Genomic DNA, 27,664 nt, shown 5'->3' with positions numbered 1-27,664 from the left:
GTAATTAATTCAATGATCTTTGAACAAACTTTTAATTGATGCAATACAATTTCAAACAGAAACATGGAATTTTTAGTTCTTGAAGAACAAATTGTGCATAAAATAATTTCTTCGACTGTTATTTTTAGAAATATTTGAACTATCTTACAGCAAAAAAAATCTTGAATAATTATAATTATTCTTGTTCATTTTCGAGATATGTATAAGATGTCATTTTACCTACCAGTAGACATAAAATAAGGTATACGAAACTTTCCAGCTAACACTCTGTTTCTTAGAGAATGCAACGTACTGCCATCAAATGGTAAGGCTCCACAGACTAGAACATACAGGACAACTCCCAGGCTCTAAAATTTTCATACAAGAATGGGTTATGAAACATTACCATACTAAAAACGAAACTCATAATTGATCATAGGAAAATTTCTTTATTAAATAAGAAAAACTAATTTACAAAAGAACAAATATTGCCATAAAAAAGATTGCAATCAACTCATACTAAAACCAGGGCTGCTTACATAAATATAGTTTTCTTTGGACTAATTATCCTTATATATATATATATATACATATATATATATTCAAAAAAAAAAACGTTTAACTTATATGCATCAATAAACATTCTTCAATGATAAATGAATAAATTATTCTTGATGAAAAAGCTTCATAACTTGATCTTTTTCTGCATGTTTTGATGTTCAATACTACTTCTATTTTACTTAGATTTAACTAACTGTGTCTCAAGGTCAAAAAAAATTTATGCCCTGTCAACAAAGTTTCAAATTTCAAGCTTTCCCCCATCCATTTTTCTTCCTACCATATTATTGGTTGTAATCCAATAAGTAATGCAAACAGAACTTCCCACTTTTCTGCCGCTAGCAGGTAAAGGGCAGAAATTGCAAGATTTCCTTTTTCTTTTTTTTTTTTTGCTTTTTTGTCATCTATTGTACTTTTGATTCATTGTACAAGCTTGCTTATTTGGTGACTATTGAAAAAAATGTGTAATTCCAACGTTTCCCTATTTTCAGTATGGAATCCAAAATGCGTTTCTTCAAATATCTCGATCAGATAGTGTTTATCTTTCTTCAGATAGTGTTTATCTGCCCACAGCAGTTTTTGTTTCTCTCTATCAAGTGCTGAAAACTGTTCATCACGTTCCACACAAACCTGTCTCCAGGTAGTCAGTCCTTTGTACTTTCCTTTAGGGTTGAAGGAAATATCCTCAGCTATTATCCCGTCACACTAATTTTTACTCCAAATCACTCTCTTAAAGCAAACTAAGGTTTTAAAATGGACAAACAACAGATAAACAAAAAAGGAAGCTTAAGAAATATTTTGTAATTATAAAACTATGACTTGAGTGCAATGCTTTTATCAAGCAAAAGCTATTTTTATAAAAAATAGGAATGAAATTTCAAGTTAAAACATACCCAAACATCAGCTTTTGGTCCATTGTACTGCTTTCCTTCAAACAATTCTGGAGCAGCATATGGGGGACTTCCACACCATGTTGACAACATCTTCCCACACTCATAGTAATTGCTAAAGCCAAAATCTGAAAATGTTTGAAACAAATTACATATTACTAGCACAGAAAAATTGCTTTACAAAGCTTGATTTTAAGTTTCTATCAATTGCTAATCAGCTGAAATATTTTACAAAAGGTATAAGAGGTTAACAAGTATGATAATAACTGGAGTATAAAAGCAGCTCATGCTGAAAAACAAGGTTCAAAAAATAAATTAATTAGTATCCAAACGTGCAAAAACTTACCAGCTATTTTAATATTCATATTTTCATCTAGCAACAAATTTTCAGCTTTTAGATCGCGATGTACAACATTCCTTTCGTGGCAATAGTGAATGGCTGTTAATATTTGCTTGAATTTATGCCTAGCTTCTTTCTCACTCATTCTGCCATGGGCAACTAAATGATCTAAAAAAGAAATAGAAACAAAATTGCAAATAAATACATTTTAATCGACATATGCAAGTACACAAAGGCATTTAAGCACTTAAATTTCTTCAAGTTCAGAAGCATACTACAAAGAAATATCGTAACATTATATAGCATGGCAAATATTCAAGTTTCAAAATTATTAGTCTGTTTAAACCAAATTTTCCAATAATCCCAGAAACAGACATCAAATTTTTCAGAGGTATGTTGTAATCCAGGGTTCTCCAATCTACGGCCCGCGAGCATATTTTTCCCGTCCTGCGAGAAGCTTACAAATTGAAAACATTTTTTTTTTAATTGGATAATATATTTCTTTATAAGCATTTTAAAAGAAACCTAAGCCAAGAAAATCTCAAAAGTCACTACTAAGCATGATCATAGCCAAATGGGGGCAGGAAGAGGCAATCGCCTCTCCCTAGAAGAGAGCTTCTTAACTTTCACTTTCTTCCCTAAAGTCACCAAGGATAACTTAAAATTGCATTTTTGAGACTTCAATTTAAAAAAATTTCTGGAGGGAAAGGTTTCTTCATTTGAACAAAAATATCCTTAAATGGTATTTTGGCGATTTTAATTTTAAACGATTTCCAGAGAGAGATTCTGAGCGGCCCTTTCCAAACGTCTCAACATATAAGTATAGCTTAAAATTGCTATTTTTTAACTTCAATGTCAAAAAATTTCTGGAACAGGTCCTGAATTCTAACCATTCTTTTCACATCATCAAAGATATCCTGAAATGTGCTTTTAAGACTTCATTCTCAAAACGTTTTGAAGAGAGGATCTGAACCTTTCTCATTAACTTAACATCACAAATCACCAAAGATAATCTAAAACTGCATTTTCAAAACTAATTTGTAAGGAGGAAAAACCTTTGAATTTAATGTGTCGTAAAATAAGCTCTGAGTACCATGAAGTCGATGGGGAATGTCACAGTCTTGACAAAGAAGACATTGATATACATGTCTAGTTTAACCACCAACCGAGTTTTAACAAATTGGTTATTTTTAATCCTCTTAACAAACATAGTCTCCTTGATTACTTTATAGTGTTTCAGAAAAATGAAATTTTTTTAGAGTTGAGAATTTCAGAAAAAAACATGCTTCATTTTTTTCTGTGTGAATCTTCTGAATAAAATTTTTTAATTGGTGTTTCAGGGCTAGACTTGTTGCTTTTATTACCTTTCTTCTAATTGGCTACATCCTACATTTTATGGAAGAGCATAATCATGCACACTAATGAAGTAAAAAGCAAAGAAAAATTCTTACTTTCCAATCCTACAAATGAAGTTCATAAATTTATAATGATCAAAACTACAATTGTTTCGTTACATTCATGAACACATGATCCACAAAGTTTAGGTTCAAGTATTTCGATATGATAACATGAGGTGGAGATGTATTAAGAGCTTTGGTGTGAAGTTGGAACTATCAACACTCAGGTCTTTGTTCAAAGGAGAACATCATAGAAATCAGAAAAAAAATTCATTTGCTGCTCATTCATGTTGCATATTAGGGAAAGTTTTTTGCTTTTACTGAAAATTACACAAGCTTATGATTAAACTCGTCTTAAACATCACCTTTTTCAGATGCGTTTGATGTACCTAACCAATGACAGCAGACAAATTTCTTACATAAAATGCCATTCTCTGAAAATCAAAAAGCTCAACTGGTTTAACAAAAACAAAACAAAAAAAAAACAAAAAAAAAATCAATTTTATAAGCTCCTAGTTTGTTTAAAACTAAGTGAGACATCCCTGTATGACATCAAAACTTAATAAAAAACTGCTTGAGATTTTTTTTTTTTTTTTTGAAAAATTTTCCTCAAATGAAAAAAATCCCCCGAACATGGTTTGGATATTCAGACATATTCTGCTGCATGCTGGGTAGAAGCAACGTAAAAGCTCCAGTTCAAAGTGAAGACAACTCGTTTTATATTATACAGATAGACATTACAGGTAAAATACTGGAATGAGGGGGTATGAGGGTAATAAGAGTGGTTTGTGAGTGTGACTGTTGGGGCATCAATCACATCTGATCAGGAGCAAGAACAATCTCAACAATTACAGGCACGTCAGAGAAGGTCAAACCACAAAGCTTAGAGTTTTATTTTGGTAGCATGATGCCCTTCTCTACGTGTTTTATGGAATGCTGAAGACAATACATGTAGCTTCTTCAGCATAGCACATATCCTCGCCCCAGAGCAACAGTAGGATATCTTAGTGTTGTTCATGGGATTAGATGTCTTAGTGTTGCTCTGAGGCAACGATACATTTTCTTCCTTTGTCTACTTACTCACATGATATGTCCCTTATTGAACATGTCTGCTATTTTGTGGTAAACTAAATTGGGGGGGGAGGCTTAAATTTTCTTAATTTACCGAATGAAATTTCAAATTTTACTGAATGATAAATCATATTCATGTGCAAGTACCTATATCTAATGAGGAAAGAGATTTGGTATCATTAAAAAAGGAAAGGACAAAACAAAAAAAGAAGAAATGACAGTATTATTGTGTTTGTTTTTTTCTATCTCCGAATTTGCCGAATATTAAGACAAAATTTGTCAAGTAAGGAAATTTCTTGGGAGGTCACAGTGACTTCCCATCAGGATGCCGCTGGAAGCAGCATAAAATGCATTAGCTTGAGTGCAGATTCAAAATATGTTTGATTCTGTGTTACACCGTATAGACGTACTCAGTAGATAGATTCACAAAATATTGATTTTTGACATAAAACCTTGCATCATCCATGAAGACGACCTGTAGAGTAAGTTTCAATAAAACCTAAGGCGTCCATCATATCAGTTGCATAACATGACACCTAGAAGTCCCCCGCACCTTCCATTTTTATGATTCATCTATTTTAGATGTTGGGAGTTCCCCCGACAAATGGGACTTCAGGGACAATCATGGAGTTACAGTCCATGGAGTTAAAATGAACGATGTGTTATTAATATGAATCTGAGTTTTTAAAAAAATTAAAAGCAAGAAAAGTTTTAAAGGAACAAATCCAGTCGAATTAATTTAGTATTAATACTAGTGTTTCATCTGAGGGGAATTTTTAAAACAAAATCATTTTGCATATTCTATTGTAATGCTTGTTATAAGGAACTTTCTCATTTCAATGCAAAAAAAAAAGATGAAAAGATATCAAAAAAGGAATGAAATAGAAAAATTAAAAGAGTAAGAATAGTGGTTTCACTATAGAATCAATGAGAAAGTTGGAAACCACTTGAAAGAAATCGATAGCAATACGAACTATAATTTAAGATCAGAAGTTTCCTTTTAGGCATGCGATAAAACAAAAATAAAAGCTAGATTAAATCCAATTGGAGGATGGAAGCGATGAGAGTCTGATTATATATATATATATATATATATATATATATATATATTGTTACAAATTCTGTAAATAGTAATTATTGTAGGAACGTAACCTGTAAATAGTTTCCCGTAATGAATATACAACCCCTTTTTCATATGGCTAAAGTATACGACCCCTATTTCCTTTTTGTTCATTGATAAAATTTGATAACGGTCTACTACTTTACAGAAGCGTGTGGAATATTTGAGAAATTTCTTTTCGGTGTCTATATAAGCCGTTAGCGATGGATAAACAGGGGAGTTTCGATTCAGATTCCGAACTGAGAAGATTTTTGCTCTGTTTATAGCGAGGCATTTCGCTGTGTTGTTTTCGTATTTGGAAGTAAATACGTGTGTAAACGTTGAGTTTACGGTGTTGTGTGATAATTGCTTAATTGCTGATGAATAATTTAGCAGTTGTTGAAGATCTTTCCTGTAAATAGTGTAAATAAATTTCCTGTGTTTTTATCAAGAACTGTGTCTTCATTTCAAGAAAGTGGAAGTGGACAATTATATATATATATATATATATATATATATATATATATATATATATATATATATATATATATATATATATATATATATATAGTTGAAAGACAAAGCACAACACAGCTCAAATAAGAAGTTTCCAAGAACTGACTGGTAGCAAATTAAAAAACATTTGAAAAATCACCGCTGCAAAAAATAACTTCAGAACTCAAATAATGAAAACATAAGAAACTCAACAGTAAAGACAGATTTTTAAAAAAAGAAAAAAGTGTCAACGACACCACTAATAACAGTATGAATTTAAAATAAAATATGAAGAAACAAAATATATATTAAAACAAAAATAATTACAAGGAATAAGGAAAAGTGAAAAAACAAACATGAGTTGGCTTATGAAGAACAAATTACAAAAATAGACACAGCTAGTTTTACAATAAACCAAAACAATACTGTGGCATCAAAATTGAGAGTTAATAAAGGAAGCAAAAATTGTTAACTCATTCTTCTACCATTCAGTTCTGTCTTCACTTTGAAACTGAAAATTATTTTTAAAATAAATCGTACAGAGCTATGTACCACAAGAGGTCTGAATAGGGAAGTTGCAACCTATTTAATGTTCATATTTTGACTATTGGATATTGTTAATTGACCCTCAAAACTAAAAAATTCACAATCGCCGAATTTTAAAACACTGAGATTGATTTTCAATGAATTTTTTAAAATCCACACGCAAAAGTGCGCTTTTCTAAAACGTCACGAGCTTATGTCACAGGGCGCTAATGGGCAGCCTTCCACCGAAGATCCCTTGTTTTCGCTACGGACATTTTGAGCGTGCTGATATTTTTATTTTTTAGAAATTCAATAATCCTTTTGAACACACTATGGAGGCCGAATTCGTTAAAGTACAATCTAATAATCCTCCTCAAGTAACATCAATGATGGTATTCGAATATTTTGGAGAGGATGAGAGGGTTAATGTTCCAAAAACGCGAGGAGTTAAATGCGAGGAGATAAGACTTATGTTTCGTCTTCGAAGCCAACTGCACATCCTTCGGCTTCTCCCCCGGCGGAAAAGAGCATGACGTCACTTATTGTGCCATTTGACGTCACAATTGCTTGAACTTTAAAAATTAATTAAAAAAAACTACTTATCGTATCGTAAAATTTTTTTCACTTGTGATGTTCATACATGTTACTCTATCATATAAAAATAAAATTGAAAAATTGAAAACTTCCCTATTACAAATACTTAATGAAACTCCAGATATTTATTCAACTAGATTAAACTATTTAACTGTTTTTATATATTTGGTATCCTAAGTTTTACATTTATTAAATCTAGTTTGATAGTTTATTACAAATCTTAAGATATGGTTCGGTTTTTATAAGTCATTTTTTTAATGCTATGTTGCTTCTGAAAGCCTACATTTTGAAAGATATCAAAAAAGGAACAAACAAAAAAATTACTTTGATGGATTAATACTCACCAAAAATTTCCCCATTGCTAGCATACTCTGTAACTAAATATATCATTCGCTCCGTCTCCATAACCTTAAAGAGAAAAAAATATATATTTGCATTACCTACTTTAAATAGACATTAATATTTTCAGACAGTTCAAATTAAATGCATGTCCATTTATAAAATTTGAATAGAGAATCACAACTACCTACACATGGGCATCAATACAATAACACATGCCTAGTAAAAATGTTGGTGTGCCAACAAAATTAATGTTAGGATTTTGGAACAAAAACATAACATTTCTTAAACCATGAAAGTTGCTGCAGCTCAGGTCTAATTTATCAACAGCTAGGGACGTACACAGCAATTTTTGAGGGATAATTTTCGGGGTTCAATAAGTATTTGCCCTCGTGCCCCCGTTATCGAGATATAAAGTCGTAAAAGTAAGCCAAAATTTAAAGACAAGCGCCTTACTCAAACACTCGGCAAGAATTTTAAGATACCAATTTTTTGCCACAGGACATCGATCTGCTAAGCCTGCAGAAGATGTCTTCCATTATTAATCAAAACTCGCTTAATTTAGCGACTTTTCTTAAAATTTCGGCAAACTTTAAGAACTTATATTTCGATACGAGGGACACAAGGGCAAACAATTTATGCATCCAGAAGCATGTTTACCTATGTTCTATCAAATGATACTAATTTAAATTTTTTTCATCATTACGATATTATATGGTTTTCTGGTTAGTTCAGCCATGTAATCTCTACTTTAATTTCCTTACTTTCTGGAAATACATTACGATGCATTTGTTGTTGTCGTTGACATGGTTGTGGTTTCATCATACGTGTTACATTGCATCAAAATAAGAAAAACTAGTGAGAAAATTTTCACAATAGAAAACAGAGCTGAATTTCTTATTGTCTGTTTGGCAATGGGTTAAATATTTACTTCAATTCTCACGAAAAAAAATGGGCTAAAATACATAATGTATTGGTCATTTGGGAGATTTTTTTTTTTTTTTTGTGTCTCCAGAAACGCTTAGAATTTTTGGGATGAAAAGCATACATGAACTCTTCTAGACACAGGGTAGGAATGGTTTTTACCGCCTTCGAAAAAACCTGTTTTCTTCACGCTTTTTACCATCTTGGAGAAGAAGAAAAAATGTGTGGTATTTTTTGTACTGTTTCTGCCATTTCTGTGTAGATGTTTTTGTTTGAAAGTAAATCAAGGTTAAAACTGTCCATGGTTAAGGGTTTAAACATGAATAGTTCCCATTTTCATTTGAATTAAAATCAATATTCAGTGACAGTTATCATTCACGACAAGTTATTACTTAATTTACAACAGCTCGCAAGCTTTAGACCCCAGCAATCTGTAGCAAAATAGAAGTTTGTGTGCAAGCATGTACAGTGCAGTTTCAATAAGACAGTAATCTACAGCATGGGTGCAATTTTGGTGATGTGTTCAAGACGGAAAATATTTTCAGCCCCCCCCCCCCCCCCCCCCCCCCCCCGCATGCATGCAAGCTTAAGGAAAATGTATGTGTATAAACGTTGTAGATTTGAACTACGCCAGTTTTTGAATCTGTGTTTCATTTGAATTTCAAGGCTTTGACTTTTCTAACCTAACAACATGAACCTCAGTTTAAATTGTAATATTTAAGCGTTTTGATATGGGTCATTCCATGTCAATTCAACCAAAAAAATGGCATTTTGACACCCACCGACACGGATTTTGATAAAACTTGGTGAGTTTAGTCCTTTAATGTAGAAAAGTATCCACATCGATTTTTTCTTCTCAATCTGCTTTAGTTTTCATTTTACAGTCAGTCAAAATTTCGAATTTTTCGTATTTTCCAAACTATGACGATTCTGCGCTTTGATTGAAAATAATTTGTATTTCATTTATTTTTTAGCCAATTTTTATGAAAATTTACAGAAATATTAATGAAAGTATGAGGATTTCAGAAAAAAATATGAAAAAATTCTAAGTAATATTTTAAAAGTAGAAAAAAATTATTTTCGTAATTTTTTTTTTCTAAAAGTATGAAATACGTTTAAGTCAATATCAACCAAAGGGAATATGATAATCAAAAAAGTTCTTTTTTCCTGATGATCTTAGATGTGTGTTCTGCCATTAAAAAAAATAAAATTAATGGCTTTTTCCGTTCTTTATATTTTTAGCTTAAAAATATATCTGCTTCATTTTTTTTTTTTTTTCAATTTTATTTTTTTATTTATTTTCCCACACTATTATCAAAAAATGAATGTATTCAAAAATATAAATGTCTCAATAATTTGCACATGAAATACTCTTAATTTTTATTTTAATCACAAAAATGCTATTTTTTTACAAATTTCATTACATAGTACACTAGTGCAACCAGAAATACCTTGTGGAGGGAGTTTTTGGACCACAAATCCCTACTGGAAGGGTTTTTTGGATCAGTAATACCTTCTGGAGGGTTTTTTTGATCAACAATACTTTCTGAAAGGGATTTCTTGATCAAAAGTATCTTCTGAAAGGGGATTTTTTCATCAAAACAGTCCTTTCATATGCATAAACTATTGTACTATTAGAATACGCATGTATGTTAAAACCAATGCCTTGGGGGTTCACCCCCCCCCCCCTTTGCTGTGCCACTGACATAGTAGCCTATTTAAAAGTGCTCTCTTCTCATCTTTCTTCCAGTCTGTGAAATGTTCTGCTACTTCAAAAGTGAAACACAAATTCTTCATCTACACGTTTCCCAACCAGTGGTTTGCGAACCCCTAGGGGTTCGTTGAGGGCTGAGAGGTAGAACAGGGGCTCTCAAAAATACTAGTGTAATGGCGGAAGTTTATAATTCATGTGCTGTTTACTCATCATTTATTCATTTGTCTCTTGCAAGGCCAAGTTCCATAGAGTGCTGAAGAAGTTAAACTTATGGGTACAGGGTATATGAAGTTGAAAGCATATAAATACTTTCGTTTTCTCAGTAGCTTTTGATCGGAAAATTCGGTTAAACTTAATGGAAACAGTACAAAGAGCATATGCGAACGTCTGCTTCACTATTAAAGTGGGACAAGGAGTTGCCGTGTTTATTAGCAACAATTTCCTATGACCTTTTAGTGATGAAAAAGAGAAGGAATGATTGGCAACCCAAAAATACATCAGGGATGGGGGGAAATATTTTTACTTAAGATCAGTTTTCTTGGTGAAACTTGCTACAGTGTGAATTACACAATTAAAAAAAAAAAAAAAAAGTCAAAGGAATAAACTATACAACTTGCTTTGTGGTGTATGTAAAAAAGGAGTTCATGAAATTTGTCCAGATTGAATTTCTCTTAACAAGTGGGCATACAAATATGTTTGTTGATAAAAAAAATACCTTTTTTTCAAATATCTGGTTATTAAAGCAGTTCTATTGTTTTTCAAAAATAAAAGAAAATTCTTAAGCACTCAAACTCGAAATTGCAGTCAAATGATAATTATGCGCCATATATTCCTACCAAACAGCTAGACTCATAATCCTGTACAAGAAGTTAAATTTAAAGACTGTTCTAGTTTTATTGCAAGAAAAAGGATCATATTGTTAAACTAAGAGTTTCTAAAGGGTATTTTCTGAAACTATTCCTTAATTGCCATCTGATTCAATGTTACAAATAAGTATACTGTTGAGTCAGAAAAAAGCTTTTTCTTAAAATTTGATATTCCCTTTTGATCAATGTTTCAAGGAGCAAAAGGATTTTCCCACACACATAGAAGCAAATTAAATGCTGAACATAAAGACTGAAACTGACAGATATTCGAGTCAAACTTTGAGATACTTTAATTCCACAACTACTGCTGCAGTAAGTTGCATTTAGATGTTCTGTGTGCTTAGAGCTGATTATGTTTACCTAGTTGGAAGATAAATGTAGTGTGGGAGAGTTGACATTAACTCACTGTCACAAATTTAGTCATGGAGCACACAAGTTATAAAAAATGTTAATGATTTGTCTGAAGATGAACAAATTTTCCTAAAGCTACGAAATGAATCAGATAGAGAATTCAAACTATTTGTCTGCATCACAAAATATTTCTGGAAAAGTTTGAATTTCTGCAAAAGGTAATAAAATATTAATCATCATACTTCATAAAGAAGTTGGAAAAACATTTAAGTGGAATCAATATTTCAGAGAAAAAGTAAATAAAAAAATATCTTGTAAATAATAGGAATAACAGGCTGATTTGATAGATACTGAATCTTTACTAATAATAAAGCTGAAAGGCTCTCTGTCCGGAGGATGCCTGGATGTCTGTAGGATATCTGTAGGATGTCTGTGACGCGCATAGCGCCTAGACCGTTCGGCCGATTTTCATGAAAAAAGTTAGTATGTAGCATGGAGGTGTGCACCTCCAAGCGATTTTTCGAAAATTCGATTTTGTTCTTTTTCTATTCCAATTTTAAGAAAAAAATATCATAAGATGGACGAATAAATTACGAAATTATCATAACGTGGAACCGTAACATGGGCACAAGCCAATTGGCAAGATACGAAATTATCATAACGTGGAACTGTAACGTGGGCACAAGCCAATTGGCGAGAAAATTCACTACACATCATTTGTAAATATACAGGCGAACCAAAAGACCTTTTAATTTGCTATTACGGGTGAAGCCGTGCGGGTACCACTAGTGTTTAATAAAATAATACATTAAAAATTGTTTGTAGGCTCTTTATTCTAGCAAATGATACAGCTATGTAAACAAATTGGGTAATGAAAATTTTTCGAAAATATTTTGTTTTAAATATATGCATACCTAAAAAGAAATGTAATAATAGCCATTAATTTTATTTTTTTAAATGGCAGAACACACTTTTAAGATTCTCCCAAAGGCATTGGTTTTAACATATATGTGTATTCTAATACAGTAGTTTCTGCATATGAAAGGACTGTTTTGATGAAAAAATCCCCTTTCAGAAGATATTTTTGATCAAGAAATCGCCTTCAGAAGGTATTGTTAATCAAAAAAAAAACCCTTTCAGAAGGTATTTTTGGTTCAAAAACCCCTTCCAGTAGGTATTTTTGGTCCAAAAACCCCCTCCAGAAGGTGTTTCTGGCTGCACTAGTGTACTATGTAATGAAATTTGTTAAAAAAAATAGCATTTTTGTGATTAAAATAAAAATTAAGGGTATTTCATGTGCAAATTATTGAGATACTTATATTTTTAAATACATTCATTTTTTGATAGTAGTGTGGGGAAATAAATCAATTAAATTAAAAAAAAGGAAAAGAAAACCAATGAAGCAGATATATTTTTAAGCTTAAAAATTTTCGGAGGAGAACTCCTGAACTCCTTCTTCTCAGTTCACCACAAATGAGTTTTTAATTTGAGTTTCTAAATTTTTTTCTAGGAACAGTACCCCCTTACCTATATACATGACTTATGACCACCTAAAAATCTTAATACTTTAATTTCAGAAACGTTTTGAAAGAAACTTCCTACTCCCTTCCCCCTTAAGTCATCCAAAGATAGCCCAAAACAGAGTTCTTAAAATTTCTTCAGAAACTGAAATGTTTCTGGCTAGGTGGCGGAATGCCCCCCTCTCCTTGTGTTTACTAAGGCAGTGTAAGTTTGTGTTTAAGATTTATTTTATTCCCCACATGGCCAAAGACAACTCGTAGTTTTAAGACTTCAATTTCGAAAATGTTTCAAGAAAGATCCCCGAATTCCCTAACTCTTAACGCATTCAAAAACAGCCAAAACAGCATTTCAATACTTCAGCATAGAGAAATTTTTGGGGGAGAGGGCCCCCCCGAACTCTTTCCTCTAAGTTCACTAAATTTGACTTTAATTTGCGGTTCCTCCTTTTTATCACCGAAGTTTTAAGAATTTAATTTCTAAAATTTATAGAGAGAAAGCCTTCGAATTCCCCCTTCTTAAGTCCCCCAAAGATTCCCTAAAGCTTTGTTCTGAATACTGCAGCTTTGAATATTTTTCAGGGAAGGGGAACCCCGAACCCCAAGATGGTCTATAGTTGCGCTTTTAAGACTCCAGTTTCGGAATTTCGCCTAAAGACAGCGCTCTATCCCCTCTTGATATTGCCAAAGACAGCCTAAAGTTTTAAGACTTCGATTAAAAACACTTTTCGGGAGAGGGTCAAAAATTCCCTTTCTCTTAAGTCATTTAAGTATAGCCTCAAATAGTTTTTAATACATTAGCTATAAAACATTTTCAAGTTAGAACACCGAAACCATTTCTCAAAAATTCACCAAAAATTGCCTAAATTAGTGTTTTTAAGACTCCAGTTTCCGATTTTTTTTTTAAACCTCCCCCTCCCCACTTTTACATCATTAAAGGTAGACTAAACATTTTTGACTTATAAATTTTTAAGAGTTCGCAGACGAGAAATCCCGAACCACTCCTGACTTCAAAAATGGTTTTTCGATATTTTATTCTGGAGCCCTTGAGTGGCAACCCCCCCCCCCCTAGATTGTCCAAAATATAAATGTTTTAAAGACCTCTGTATGGTGGGTTGATTTGCAGACTTACCCACTTTGCAAGAGCAGTGTTGTTTCGCAAACTCATGCTGTCATTATTTTTCTCGTTTCCTCCCCCCCCCCCCCCATTTCCATTCTAGCGAGTTTTAGATTGAAACAAATTGGAATTTAGTGTTTCCTTAAGTCTTAGAAACATGTCAAAAATGCAGGAACAGTGGCCCATCTGCGTTTCAAACCAGCTTGAAATTTTACCCCGCTTCTTCCCAAAATTCCCATTTTCATTAAAATCTTCACAATCCCTGATTGTTCAAGTTTTACCTGGTATGTGGACGCCCTTTGCTGTGGCGAAAAAATTTCCTCCCGTCAGCAATCACTCTCAATCGGTGATTCAGATTCAACTCTAAGACAATTTAAGAGAGCACTTAATTTTAATTTATGCATGTAAAGTTTGCAAAAAAAAAAAAAAAAAACCCGCGAATGATTAAAAAAAAAACTATAGGATGATTGAAAATAGCAAGAGAAAAGACGATTAATTTGAAAAATCAAGGAGAATAGCGAGCAACTCCGCGGTCTGCAATGCAGTGAGTTAGAAATAACAGAGCTACCTGTAAAAAAGTCAAGCAGCGCGAGTCTAAAAGTCACTCCTTCTAAAGCGTGTTGCAAACAAATAAAGCCCATGGCGGAAAATCGAGAGAATGTCGATGTAAAATCATGGTTATGAAATGGTCCAGTAATTAAAGCATATTTTTCAAGCACTCAATTTTTCATTTTTAAGTAAAAACGGAAGGAAAATCTTCGAATTTCTTTCTGTCCCGACCTCCGTCTCGGACATTTTGTCCAAGACGGAAATCCGTCCTGAGACGGAAGGTCTTGCACCCATGATCTACAGTCATACACATGTAGCGTAAATGAATTATTTTAATGTTAAATATAATATTAATTGACAAACTTTGAAAATTTAATGGAATTATTAGTTTAAGTTTTCAATAACACAAAACTTGTGACGCTCCCTTCCCCCTAATTTTGAAAAAAAAAAAAAAAATCTGCATCTGAAACTCATGAGATTAGCTGTCATGATATTATTTGTCCAATGGTACAATGGTTATTTGCAAATATACAATATTTTGTAATGATACATTTATACAAAATAAAAGAAAACACTAAACTGTATACTATATGTAGAAGTTTATTGATAAAAATAATAAAGTCACGGCCAGCTAGCAAATGAACAGGGACTAATAGTATTCCCTAGGTTTTTACCAAGGTTTTTGCCAGTAAAAACCCAACCCTGTCTGCACAAAACAAGGAATGTTGTGCAAAATGTTCAAGTCAATCCATCCACTACTTCATGCAATATACCAACAGCCCGGTTATCCCATGCAGAGACTGCAGTTTTATCCTTGTCACATCAGCCTGGAATAGACAACAACCAAGCTAGCGGCAAATGACATCTCATTGAGGCTGAGAGTGCCAACAAACTGGTAGCAAAAGTATATTTAGCACACCAGCGAGAGAGACATGACTTCTGCCACCACCAGCCAGCTTGGTTCTATTCCATTCCAGACTGAAGAGTATATAAAAAGGACAAAACTGCAATCACTGGATGGCATAATCAGGCTGCTGGTATGCTGGTACATTGCCCGACTTAGCCCCTGGCTTAAAGGGTGGTACCTTACTGTTTAACATCCACTACTTTTTGAGCCAACTGGGCTAGCAGGAGGAGTCAATTATCCTCTCCTCCCATTTAAGAAACAATAAAATAAAGTATTTATGTACGTTTATAGTTTTTTTCTCTGTGAAATGTGTTGAGCAAACATCTTTTGCTTCTCCCTGCTTGATGGAAAATTTTTAAATGATGGGCCTGTTCCTGGATTAAATAGATACTAATAATAAAAAAAGTCAATCTTAATTTAAGCATCTACTGACCACGGCCTGCTAACAAAATAGTTAAATTTTCATGTCTAGTTAAAACAATGCTATTTTACTAGCAATAAGAAAATTCACTCTCAGAACTTGGATAAATTTTGAAACAATTATTTTAAATAAATAATAATAAAGACAAATTAACACTTACAGAAATAAAATATAGCTAATTCAGGGCTCCCAACACATTTTAGCTTTAGAAAAGGGTAAGAGAGGACCATTTTCAATCAAAAAGAGGACTGAAGAGGACCAGTTAAGATTAAAAAGAGGACCTTGGGAGGACCATTCATTTAAGCCCAAGGAAGCACCAAAAGGTAAAAATTAGCCTGCTGCTAAATCTGTGAAGATAATTCATTAATTAACCATAATGCTGAGATTTTTAATGATACAATTCCTTTATCACCTTCTGCACAACTGATCTTTTTCTCCATTGAATAATAATATTATTTACACAAACATTTGGATGGGAGGAGGGGAGGCACTTAGCTCAGCACTTAAGGCAGCCTCCTTAGGCAGCGCGCACATTGAGCAGACATGTGTCTGCGACTAAAATGTCTTCACAATAGCGCATGGAGAAACCAGTTATTTCTCCCTTTTGTGCGCACACCGGAAAGACCGCGACAAGTTCGTCGTGTCTTGCCCGTGTTTCATGTCTGCCCTCTGAATAGCACTTGCGCTATTCTGGAACATGTGTCTCACCCTTGTCTTCAAATATGGCTGCTGCTAAGGAATACGAAGTCAATAATAGCCGGTTAAAAACATGATGAAGTGTTGCATAATAACACACTTAAAGATTGTTCGAATAAATATGCGACTGAGAAAGAGTGGTACGAGATGGGGAAAAAAATTAATTTATTCTACAAAGTTTTAATTGCTGTTTAGGGCTAGTTCACGGAAAGCAGTCATTTTGTCCCTCAGTGCCGCCACCTATATTTTAATAAAAATAATACTTTAAAATACTAATGAACAATATTTTTCTGCTTAACAAATCACAAACTTATGTATAATTTCTTAAACAAAAAATGTCGCCATTACCATTGTTACTTTTTAATGAAATATATGAGCCGTTACGGGAGGGATAGAGGGTTGACTTTTCCATGAAATGGGTCTGTAGTTTAATTTTCCCATTATTTCCTAAACATTTTTGGAAATAATTTAAAGTTAGTGTCTGCTTTTGATTTTTTACTGCAATCGCAATTCTGGTTTTTGTCAGTTTTCAACAGTTAAAACTAAATATTTCACACTTGTCAGCAATGTTCGCTGATATATATATCATGATATACGTCTGATATTTATTTTTAAAAAAATTGTAGTATCTGATATTTTTTATGCTTCTTTTTGTCTAAAAGGTAGCTTTATTAATATGATTCATTTATTAAGTTACTGGTATAATTGAATTCTTGAAATACATTTTGGATGATTTTTAAAAAGATTATCAAAAGTACGGTAACTGACTGACACCGTACTTTTCAAAATGCCAGTCAATTACCGTGTTTTTAACAAATTTTTAAAAATCAACCAAAATACATTTCGAGAATTCAATTTTAGACCATTAAATTTAGCTTAAAAGATACAATAATCCAGAAGAAAATTTCGTTAACTCGATGCATATTTTGCATTGAAGTTTACGAAAATAGTCACTGTTTTGCTCTAAAAATGTCAGTAGATTACTCGTGGAATTGCCTATACATTATTGTACCATTAAATATTAATAATATAAAATAATGGAAAAAAGGCAACAGTGATTTGAGCATGCAGTTCCTTTTTTGAAAAATTCAGTTTGTTTTGATCGAAAATACTGGATGTATCAAAATATATGATTGATATCAGAATGATTACCTGATTTGGGGGGGGGGGGAGTAAGCTTTGTTATGGGCAGCAATTTGTGGGGGCAACAAATTTACCCTATTGCTGTTTTTTTTTTTTATTGATATTTGATATAAAACTCGAAAGAAAAGATAAATAAGGGCGGAAGTTTCATGATTTTGTCCTGGCTTGAAAAACCTGAAGATCCGGCCGGCACCTAAAAATGTCTGAAATGCTCAATCACAAAAAGAAACATATCACATGAGGCTTAGTTTTGCAATTTTTATATTCAAAGTATATTTTCAAGAATCATAAAGCTTACATCAAAAAAAAAAAAAAAACTCCATAATTGCAGGGCCATGAGTGCTTTGAACTTTTATGGAGGTAAAGTATTTATTATACTTTAAAACACCTCCCCCCCCCCCCCTTAGCAGGTATCATGACAATGAAATGATGTACACAAATTCAACTTCATAAAATTATATAATTAAACTTTGTTTCAAATACAAAAGCTACTTTAAAATGTTATGTGCTCAATTGTTTAAATTTAATCCCCCCCCCCAAAAAAAAAACGAAAATAAGCTAATAATCAAAATTAAGTTTGCAAAACTAAATAAACTTGAATTAAACAACAAAAGTTATTAATTTTTTAGTTATTTAAATAAAAATTAAATCGAGTTAATCTAACGTAGCATGTCAAAATAACTTCTAATTGCCATAAAAATAAAAAATATTTATAAGATGCAAAACGAATGAAAGCTCAGAGAAGCAAATTTTCACGAACCAAGTTCAATGTTGGCATGTTTCCCACAAAATAATTTTATTTACTTTCTTCTAAATTAAACATAAAACATGCTAATCTAAGGTGGCATATAGGAAAAAAAAACATTCGATTGGGCAAAATATTTTAATGTTTACAAGATGCAAAAGGATTGAAATTTCAAACGTGTGAAGCAATTTTCCGCGAAGTCCGAATTAGCTCAATGTTGGTATGGTTTCCAAAATATTTCCTTCGTTAATTACTGAAATTAAACGAAAAATGAGCTAAACTAAGGTAGCATATGTTAAAACAACTTCCAATTGTGGAAAACATTAACATATTTACAAGATGCAAAAGGATTGAAATTTTAAACGCGAGAAGCATTTTTCCGCGAAGTTCGAGTAAGTCTAATGCTGCCATGGTTTCCAAAATAATTCCTTCGTTAATTATTGAAATTAAACGAAAAATAAGCTAAGCTAAGGCAGCACATGTCAAAATCACTTCGGATTGTAAAAAGCATCAAAATATTAACAAGATGCAAAAGGATTGAAACCTCAAACACGAAAGCAATTTTTCGCGATAAATCATATCGAATATATATGTTCAGAAAATTGCACTAATGAAATATTTTTAAAAGAATTACAAGCACAATCTAATGATTTTTGAAAGAATTCAAGCAATAAAGAAACTTTTCATACTTTTTCAAGCACTTGAAAATAACCTCTTTTTTCCCCCAAGAACTTTTCCAGGTTTTTCATGGGCGTACGAACCTTGTTTAACACGCGCTGCGGCGGCGTGTACAGTAACTTTTAACGAAAAATTTTGAAAATCTGATTTTTAAGTAAAAACAATATAAAAGCGGACTAATCGGACCAAAATGTCAAAAAGCGGTCTAAAGGGGACTTTACCATAAAAACGGATTTTGGCGGGAAAAGCGGACCATTTGGGAGCCCTGCTAATTCTAAAAAGTTGAAAAATTAAAAACAAAAAAAAAAAAAAAAACACACACACACACACACACACACAGCAGAAAATACCATATCCCGAATCAGCTTTTTGGCACATTTGGGTAATAAATTTCTGCACATATCCAGAGCAAACAAAGATAAAAACAAGTTACATGCAATAAGAAGAAACACCAATTGATGTTATTTTTCATTTAATAAAGTCTCATTACATATTTGGATTACAATCGGTCAAAAAATATTTTGAAACAAAATTTAATGATTATACAAAATATAGCAGCTGTAAACATGATTATTATTTCCAAAATATTAAGTTATCTCGCTATATAATATGTTGTCATTTAGTTTAAATAGCAGCAAATTAATATAGCATTGAAATTGAAACAATGAAATATGCTTTGAAATAATGTGACAAATCTATTTAAGGGAGGAAAAATGGCTTAATCAACCTTTTGAAAAAAAAAAGAAGACTAATATGCTGAAACACAAAACATTTTTTTTTTTAAATCCAACTGACAAGAATGTCGTTATAAAAAACCAGTGCTTAGATATGCACAACATAGTTCGGAATTTAACAAGAAATTCAATTTTAGATTCTGCAATTTGCGTGATTTAAAAATCTTTTGAAAGTATTGATGTCAGTTTCAGTGCCATAAGATGCACTACTTTCATGTTAAAAAAGATTAAAGTGTGAGATCTAAAGAAGATTCAAAAAGTGCACCAGCGCTTGGATATGCAAAACCCAGTTTGAAATTTAACGAGAAACTCACTTTAATTTTAAGCACTTTACTATTATTTTTATTTAATCATTATATTATTATTATTCAATGTGGCAAGGGGGGTGGCACTAGAGATTTATTGTATTTCAATAATTAAAAATATAAAGATAGAAATCAGAAATATTTCTATTAAAAAGTAGAACTTTTAAATGTTTTTGGAAAAGAAAAGCCAAGGAGAGTGAAAAGAAGCTATACTTGAAATCATCTCTTTCCTTAGTGGCACCAAATGTGGCCTGTAATTGCATTTTCGGAACTTTGATTTTTAAAAATCTCTGAAGTTACAAACAATGGGCGGCTATCACGTTCTCAAGCCTATAATTTTGAAAAATATCCTGAGGACAGCCCATAGGCCTCTGTACGTAACACTTCCGAAAATAGTCTAAAATTGCATTTTTGGAACTTTAATTTCTAAAAACTGACATGGGAGAGTCTCCCAACTCTATCTTTTTACCTAACGCTGCCAAAAGATGGTCTACAATCGCGATTATAGGCGAGGCCTTCCATTTCAAAATGTTTCTCGGGAGCGTCTCCAAACTCCCTCTCCCAACATCATTTAAAGTTCTTCTAAAAATATTTTAGAAGTTCAATTTTGTAAAATTGCTGCCGAAGATTCCCCCCCTCCCCAACGGCTGTCTTTCATCCTTTAATGTCATATCTCCGAAAACCGTCAAAAGTTGTGATGCTTCCATTACAGTAGAAAATATGCCAGTAAAAATTTCATCAAAAAATATTTTATTTAGGTTTAGATGTATAAAGCAATTATAGTTCATTTTGTAAGATATTTATCCGTAGATCAGTGGTAAGACATCTGTTTCTCCTTTTTAAAAGTCTTACATTGATTCCTGCTTAGCAGAAATTTAAATAAATATATTCCATAAAAGAAAAGTAAATAAATAAAATTAGCAAAATTGATCTTTAAAAAAGATTTCCCAACACCATTCTCTAAACCTTTTGTGGCCCGTGGACCGGCAAAACGTTTTGAAACATGTTTGCGAACCCATGAGTTTCTTTCTTCCTTTTTTTCCCCTTCTTCTTTCTACTTGTTCACTGTTAAACATTTAAGAAAAAAATTTCGAATCTGTAATGATTTTTTTTCCTTCTTTTCCGTTTCTTAGGGGAAAAAAATAAAAGAAACTTACATACCATTAGAAACAGGTCAAAATGGGTTTTGGACCGTGGATGTTTTTTAAAACAAAAATAAATAAAATTGCGTGGTGTTAAAGAATTGTTACAAACAATATGTATTCAAATAAGTAATTTGCAACAACTATGGGCACCGTGCCCTACTCGCTGCTGCTCACAAATCCTGAATCTAATTAAAATGCACATTAGTTATCTGAAAGATATAATTGGCTTGAAAGAATAAAAGCACTAATGAAATTTTTTGAATATTTTTTTTAATACTCAATAGTATTAGAAAGAATTCAATAGTATTTAAATTTTGTGATTTCGTTTACTTTAGCCGCTCACCTTAATAGCTGCAGAGCAGGGTTCGTGATTTTTTTTTTATTTTTTATTTTTTTTAAATCAAAAAAGTCTGCTTTTTTTTATTTAAATCGGATTGTTTTGATTTAAATCAGATTTTTTTTAAATTAAATTTATAACTATTTATTACTTTACATTTATAAACATAATATATTTCATACAGCAGATGAATCTATTCAGCTTACTTTTCAAACTAAGATAAGTTCTCTAACTATTCAATACATTTTAAACATTTATAAATACCTTATAATACGTCGATAAGAAGTGATTTTGTTTTATGCTTTGCTTAAAAATATGGTTTCCATCATCATGTATGTTTTAGTGTAAAAGAATATGTTGAGCAATTACTTTTCTTAATTATATCAGTGATGGTGTATGAGAAAAACTGAAGATTTTTATTTGGTTCTATACTAATCAACTGATTTAAATCAACAAACCCTGCTGCAGAGAATCTTTTTTTTTTAATTTTGATTTTTTTTGTTACGTCACAATATAATGGAGGGGAAAGTTGAATATAGAATTCAAGGAAATGTACTTTTTTTTCCATTTTTCATCCCCGCTCCCCCTCCAAAAAAAATTTTTAAGGCGACGAACTAAAGAATTATAAATACAGATTTCAGTGATAAAACTAGTCTTCTTTTTAGGCCTTTTAAAGTGAAAAAAATGACTTGTATAGATTTTAATTACCATGCAAAACCTGAATTCGTCATTTCTTGCATGTACGTAAAAGCTTTTGCTGCAGTTAAAGTCTTTAATTAAGGGTCAGATAATATGTCAAAATATGCGAGTATTAATTTCTTTAGTGTTAATTTAACAGAGTTAAGTTAAAAATTGGGAAAATAATGAGATTTTCGATTTCCTTTCGGGAAGAAAAAACTTCGGAAATTTTATCCCCGGCATAGGGTGACCCTGCCTCCCCTCCAATTTGAACCTTGTTTTTTGTAAAAAATTCAATTCAAGCATAAAATTCTTAAAACTCTCAACATGTGATTGTTTGATAATTGTCAGCCATGCATGTTCGGAAAATTTCGGCAGTGACCCAAAATTCGGCAGGTCAGAAATCCAAAACTGGTGTTAGTCCCGTTGCTGCCCGACTTCGGAGTAAGTAAAGCATATGGCTCGACTTCAGGCCATATGCCTTACTTACTCCTAACTATGCAGTAAAAAATAGATAAATAAAAGTTAGGTTTTTTCCCCCTTCTTTTCCAAAAAATATCAGCCATACATTGACATTTAGATAGTTTTCAAGGCTGATGGGCCGATGTTTTCTCCATGTTAGCATCGGCCACTGATGCCGATGGCTAAATTTCCGAACCATCAGTGCTGGTGCATTAGTCGAGTCCTAACACAGTCTAGAAAATTCGAGATTGTGAATTTTCAACAGCTATCAAAATGTATGTAAGGTTTTCAACCTTAGAAAAAACATAGGTCACATGTACTACATAACTGTAGAAAGTGTAAAGAGTATCAATCAGAAAACTTACACATCAAGTTATGCAATTTGAAGAGCAATAAAATCGCAAAATTATAGCCTAAATGAAACAATTAACCGGGGTGTGCACTCCAAGTTTTTCCTTTTAAATCTTGCATGCATTCTGATAGCCATTAAAAACTCAATCACAAATTTTCCAGACAAAAGAAGTTTTGAATCTGTATGGGGTATTTGAGATGGTATATTATATTATACTTTTCAGTTTATTTTGAAAACATGGTTAACTAAAACATTTGGGGGGAGTATTGAATAAGGAGGACATGGTTACTTTGTGGGTGGGAACAAATGATGTAGGCCACAGTAAAAATGAAGAGTTTTCTAGGGAATGGGAATCCCTGTTGGATAAAGCAACCAGCTTTTCGACGAATGTCCAAGTGGTTGGTTTGCTTCCCAGGTATGGAGTGCATAGGAGCTGGCTAAATCAACGTGCGAGGTGTATGAACTTGCTACTGAAGTCAATTTGCGAAAAGCGCAGTATCAGGTTTATTGATGTATGGAGTCATTGTAAACGGGATTGGATTGCTAGGGATGGCCTGCATCTGAGCTCTACAGGGGTCAAAATGGTTAGTGGATTAATTTTAAGGGCTTCGGAGTCAAAAAACTAAGTTGGAATGGGGGGCATGGTTCAAGCATCAGGTATCGAGAGAATGAAATTTTTTTGGGTATTGCTAGAAATGGAAATAAAGTGACGAACAAGAGTAGTAATGTTAACAATTGTAATTTAGGAAATTTCAGGGTGTTAAATAAAAGCAACTTAGGCATGCTTAAAGTTTTCTATACCAATGCTCGCAGTATTAGGAACAAGATGGATGAATTGAAAAGCATAGTTATGGATGAGTAGTTGGATGTTATTGGAATTACAGAGACATGGGCTACCGAATCTGATGCAGAGTTATTACATATTGCTGGGTATAATTTGTTCAGACAGGATAGAGTAGGTAAAAGAGGTGGTGGGGTTTTATTTTATGTTAGAGACAATTTTATTTGCAATGAATTGGTCATAAATGATAAGCCTACTGATATTGATATGGTTTGGCTGGAGTTGATGAGCAATAAGGGCAAAAAGCTACGCTTTGGAAACATTTATAGGCCACCTAATTCAAACCAGGGACAAGATAAACAGATGTACAGTATTATTAGTGACATGTCCAGTAAGGGATCCGTTATCATTATGGGGGATTTCAATTTTCCGGGTATTGATAGGAATAATTTTTATCCTGGTAATGGCAAAGAAGAGGAATTTTTAAAAGTAATTGGTGACTGTTTCTTAGATCAAGTTGTAACTCAGGGAACTTTTTTGTGATATAGGTAGTTTTGTTCAGGGGTTGTGTGTAGGGGAGCATATTGGAGATAGTGATCATAACAGCATTAGATTCCGGGTTAAATTTGAAGTGTGCAAAGATGATAATTTTAGGTTTGTGCCCAATTTCAGAAACACTGACTTTGTTGCACTTAGGCAGAGCTTGAAAGAGGTTTTTTTGTCAGGATTGGAAAATAGCGACGTAGATCAGCAGTGGACGGAATTTAAGGATAAACTTGCTAAAACGGTTGGGGACTATGTTCCATTTAGGAGAAAAGGTGTTAGTACCAAAATTTGGCCCATGTGGTTCTCCAGGGAGACTAAAGAAGCTCTTAATTATAAGCAAGCCACTTTTCGTAAGTTTAAAGAAACTGGTCAGAGTGCGGAGAGGCTCCAGTTTGGTAAGGCAAGGCGAAATTTTAAGTATTTGGTACGGATTCAGAAAAGGGAATTGGAGCAGAGGCTGGCAGATGACATTGATGGGAACCCTAAGAGGTTTTTTGCTTACGCTAATTCTGGGAAAGCTCGAAACAGTCAAATTGGGCCTTTGGTTGATGAGTATGGAAATTTAATCCAAAACGATAGGGATGTTGCAAATGTTCTAAATAACTTTTTTTCCAGTGTGTTTAACGATAACTGTATCTCAACAGTTGACACTAACAAGACACAAGCTATTATACAGCTTGAGGATTTTGTATTTTCCAGGGAGGAGGTTTTATTTCATTTGAAAAAGATTAAAGCAACTAAAGCTCCGGGACCAGATAATATTTATCCAAAAATTTTAGTTGAATGTGCAGAGGAATTAGTGGATGTTATTTTGAATATTTTCAATGCTTCTTATAACTCGGGGACGGTGCCAGAGGACTGGAAGCTGGCTAACATAACGCCACTCTTCAAAAAGGGGTCTAAAGGTATTGCTGGGAATTATAGACCTGTAAGTTTGACTACGGTGATTTGTAAGATTTTCGAAACATTGATCAAAATTAAGATCATGAAGTTCTTAGAGACTAATAGTCTGTTGACAAGTTTGCAGTATGGTTTCAGGAAAGGTAAATCCTGTACTACTAATTTATTGCATTTCTACGACAAGGTTACCTCAGCTTTAGATAACAAAAAATGTGTGGATGTTGTTTATATTGATTTTCAAAAAGCTTTTGACAAGGTACCGCATGTTGCTCTTCTCAGCAAGTTAGCTGACATTGGAATAGGAGGAAAAACTTTACTTTGGGTTAGGAATTGGCTTACTGGTAGGAAGCAAAGAGTAGTTGTGAGAGGAAATCATTCTAATTGGAGTGATGTTTTAAGTGGGGTTCCTCAGAGATCAGTTTTAGGGCCTCTTTTGTTTATTATATTTATGAATGACATCAATGAAAATATTTCTGGAAGCATGAATTGTTTTGCTGACGATGTAAAAGTTATGGGGATTGTCGAAAATGAAGAACAAGTAAAACAGCTGCAAGAGGATTTAGATCATATTACTAAGTGGGCAGATAAATGGGGTATGGCAGTTAATGTAGGGAAATGTCAAGTGCTACACTTAGGTCATGGAAATAAGCGTATGAGATATCGTTTACAGGGTTCAGTCATAAATCAGGCAGAAAATGTTATGGATCTGGGTATCTTTATAAATCAGGACTTCAAGTTTAGTCAACAGTGCAGTATTGCTAGTAAAAAAGCCAACAAAATGCTTGGGTTCATCAATAGATCTATTTCTAACAAATCTAAGAAAGTTCTTCTGCCTTTATATAGGAGTTTAGTAAGACCTCATTTGGAGTATGCTGTTCAGTTTTGGTCGCCTTATCTGAAGAAAGATATTTTTGTATTGGAAAGGGTTCAAAGAAGGGTAACTAAATTAGTAAGGGGACTCTCAGATTTAGATTATGATACCAGACTTAATAGGCTTAACATGTATAGCCTGGCGCAAAAGAGAGTCAGAGGGGACATGATTCAGTTATTTAAATTTATCAAAATGAAAGATGTAAATGGATTAAATTTTTGCGGGGAAAGCAGGACAAGGGGTCATTGTTTTAAGCTATTTAAATCTCAGGCTAACTTGGAAATCAGGAAAAACTACTACTTTAGCAGGGTCGTGGGCACTTGGAATAGCTTACCGGAAGAGGCGGTAATGAGCAAGGGAGTGGATAGCTTTAAGAGGGCCATTGATCTTCATTGGGGACTAATAAATTGACTAGGACTAGCCTAGCTGGGCCCAGAGCCTGTAGCTGGTCGTCACATTTGTATTTGTATTTGTATTTTTATTTCGTTAATTATGCTTGAATCTTGAGCATGGGGGCAGGAGTCGTACACAGCTGCAGTTGATGGAATTTTAGATGGAGAAATAATCTATAACATAAACAAGGCTTCTTCCCACTTTTGAATTTGGTTGAACCCATGTGCATTGGACAGTCTTACATATGTGCCAACATTGAAAGATGGAAATTAGGGAGACTAAAGACTAACATTTGGGGAGACCTTGTATGAATAAATTAAGCAACAAAAGTCTATAGGTAAAAGGGATTTTTTAATTATAAGTAGGAATTACTTAAATTGAGCCTGTATAGGAGCCGAAATTTGAAAATTGGGATCACTATTTTTACATTTTGAAGTTTAAATAAAAAACTATTACTTTTGGTCTAAAAAAAATTTTTTTTTTGTAGAGGCACAAATTTATTTTATCTTTATGAGTGATAATAAGCATTCTTGCAACAGGTAAAAATTTAGAAAGTTTGAAGAAAAAAAATTGGTAATGTTTTACTGAATTTTTTTAGCAAGAAAAGTTTTTAAATGAAGGAAAATGAAATAAGCATGTTTTACCAATGATCGAAACATGTATGATTTTCATACTCGTGTTTGAAAAGGCTTCATTTATAGAACCCAATAGCTTTACTGCAGGAATTTTTCTAAAAATTCCAATCACTAAAATTATCTCCCTTTTTGGAAAATTGCATTACTTTTATGAAAATTTGGGAGATATTTACTTCACTAGGGACTTTGGGAGAAGGCAACGAAATTAGAGAGTCTCTCGAATGATTCGGGAGAATTAGCAGCTATGGTCTTAGTAAATCCTCCTGCAACCAGGATTGGCTTTTCTGCTGGCAGAAACTAGTTATTGCCGTGCCAGTGACAGAAACTGGTTATAATTGGTAAAACCAGCAGAAACTGGCAAAAACTTAAAAGCGCCTTTAAAAACTCAAAGTAATTACTTAATGATATTCGTTTAAGTTAACAAAAAAATTAAACTTCATTTCATCATTGCAAAAAATAAAATCTTATGCCCTTAGTTTAGTTTAGAAAGGAAACTTTTCAATTGCAGATGCTCTTAATACTTGGATTAATCTAACAAAGGATAAAAATCATATGGGTTCTTAGGAAAGAGGAGCGACATACAAAATTAGACTAGCATTACTGATTGTAA

At 32.9% G+C, this 27,664-nt stretch overlaps 1 protein-coding gene across 1 annotated transcript in view; it reads right to left on the bottom strand.

Annotated features, from left to right (window-relative positions):
• LOC129224117 (serine/threonine-protein kinase SIK3-like) overlaps window positions 1-27,664 on the bottom strand; it is an 84,017-nt gene that overhangs the window by 23,893 nt on the left and 32,460 nt on the right. The window contains exons 3-6 of the mRNA XM_054858527.1: window positions 7,293-7,356; window positions 1,774-1,935; window positions 1,431-1,555; window positions 224-347 (exon numbers count right to left, since the gene is read on the bottom strand). Coding sequence (XP_054714502.1) covers window positions 224-347; window positions 1,431-1,555; window positions 1,774-1,935; window positions 7,293-7,356 — 475 coding nt within the window. The remainder of the gene's footprint in view (window positions 1-223; window positions 348-1,430; window positions 1,556-1,773; window positions 1,936-7,292; window positions 7,357-27,664) is intronic.

This window comes from Uloborus diversus, chromosome 6, assembly GCF_026930045.1.
Source record: "Uloborus diversus isolate 005 chromosome 6, Udiv.v.3.1, whole genome shotgun sequence".
Lineage (NCBI taxonomy): Eukaryota > Metazoa > Arthropoda > Arachnida > Araneae > Uloboridae > Uloborus > Uloborus diversus.
The sequence above is the reverse complement of the archived record's forward strand: the minus strand, read 5'-3'. Positions and strand labels throughout refer to the sequence as shown.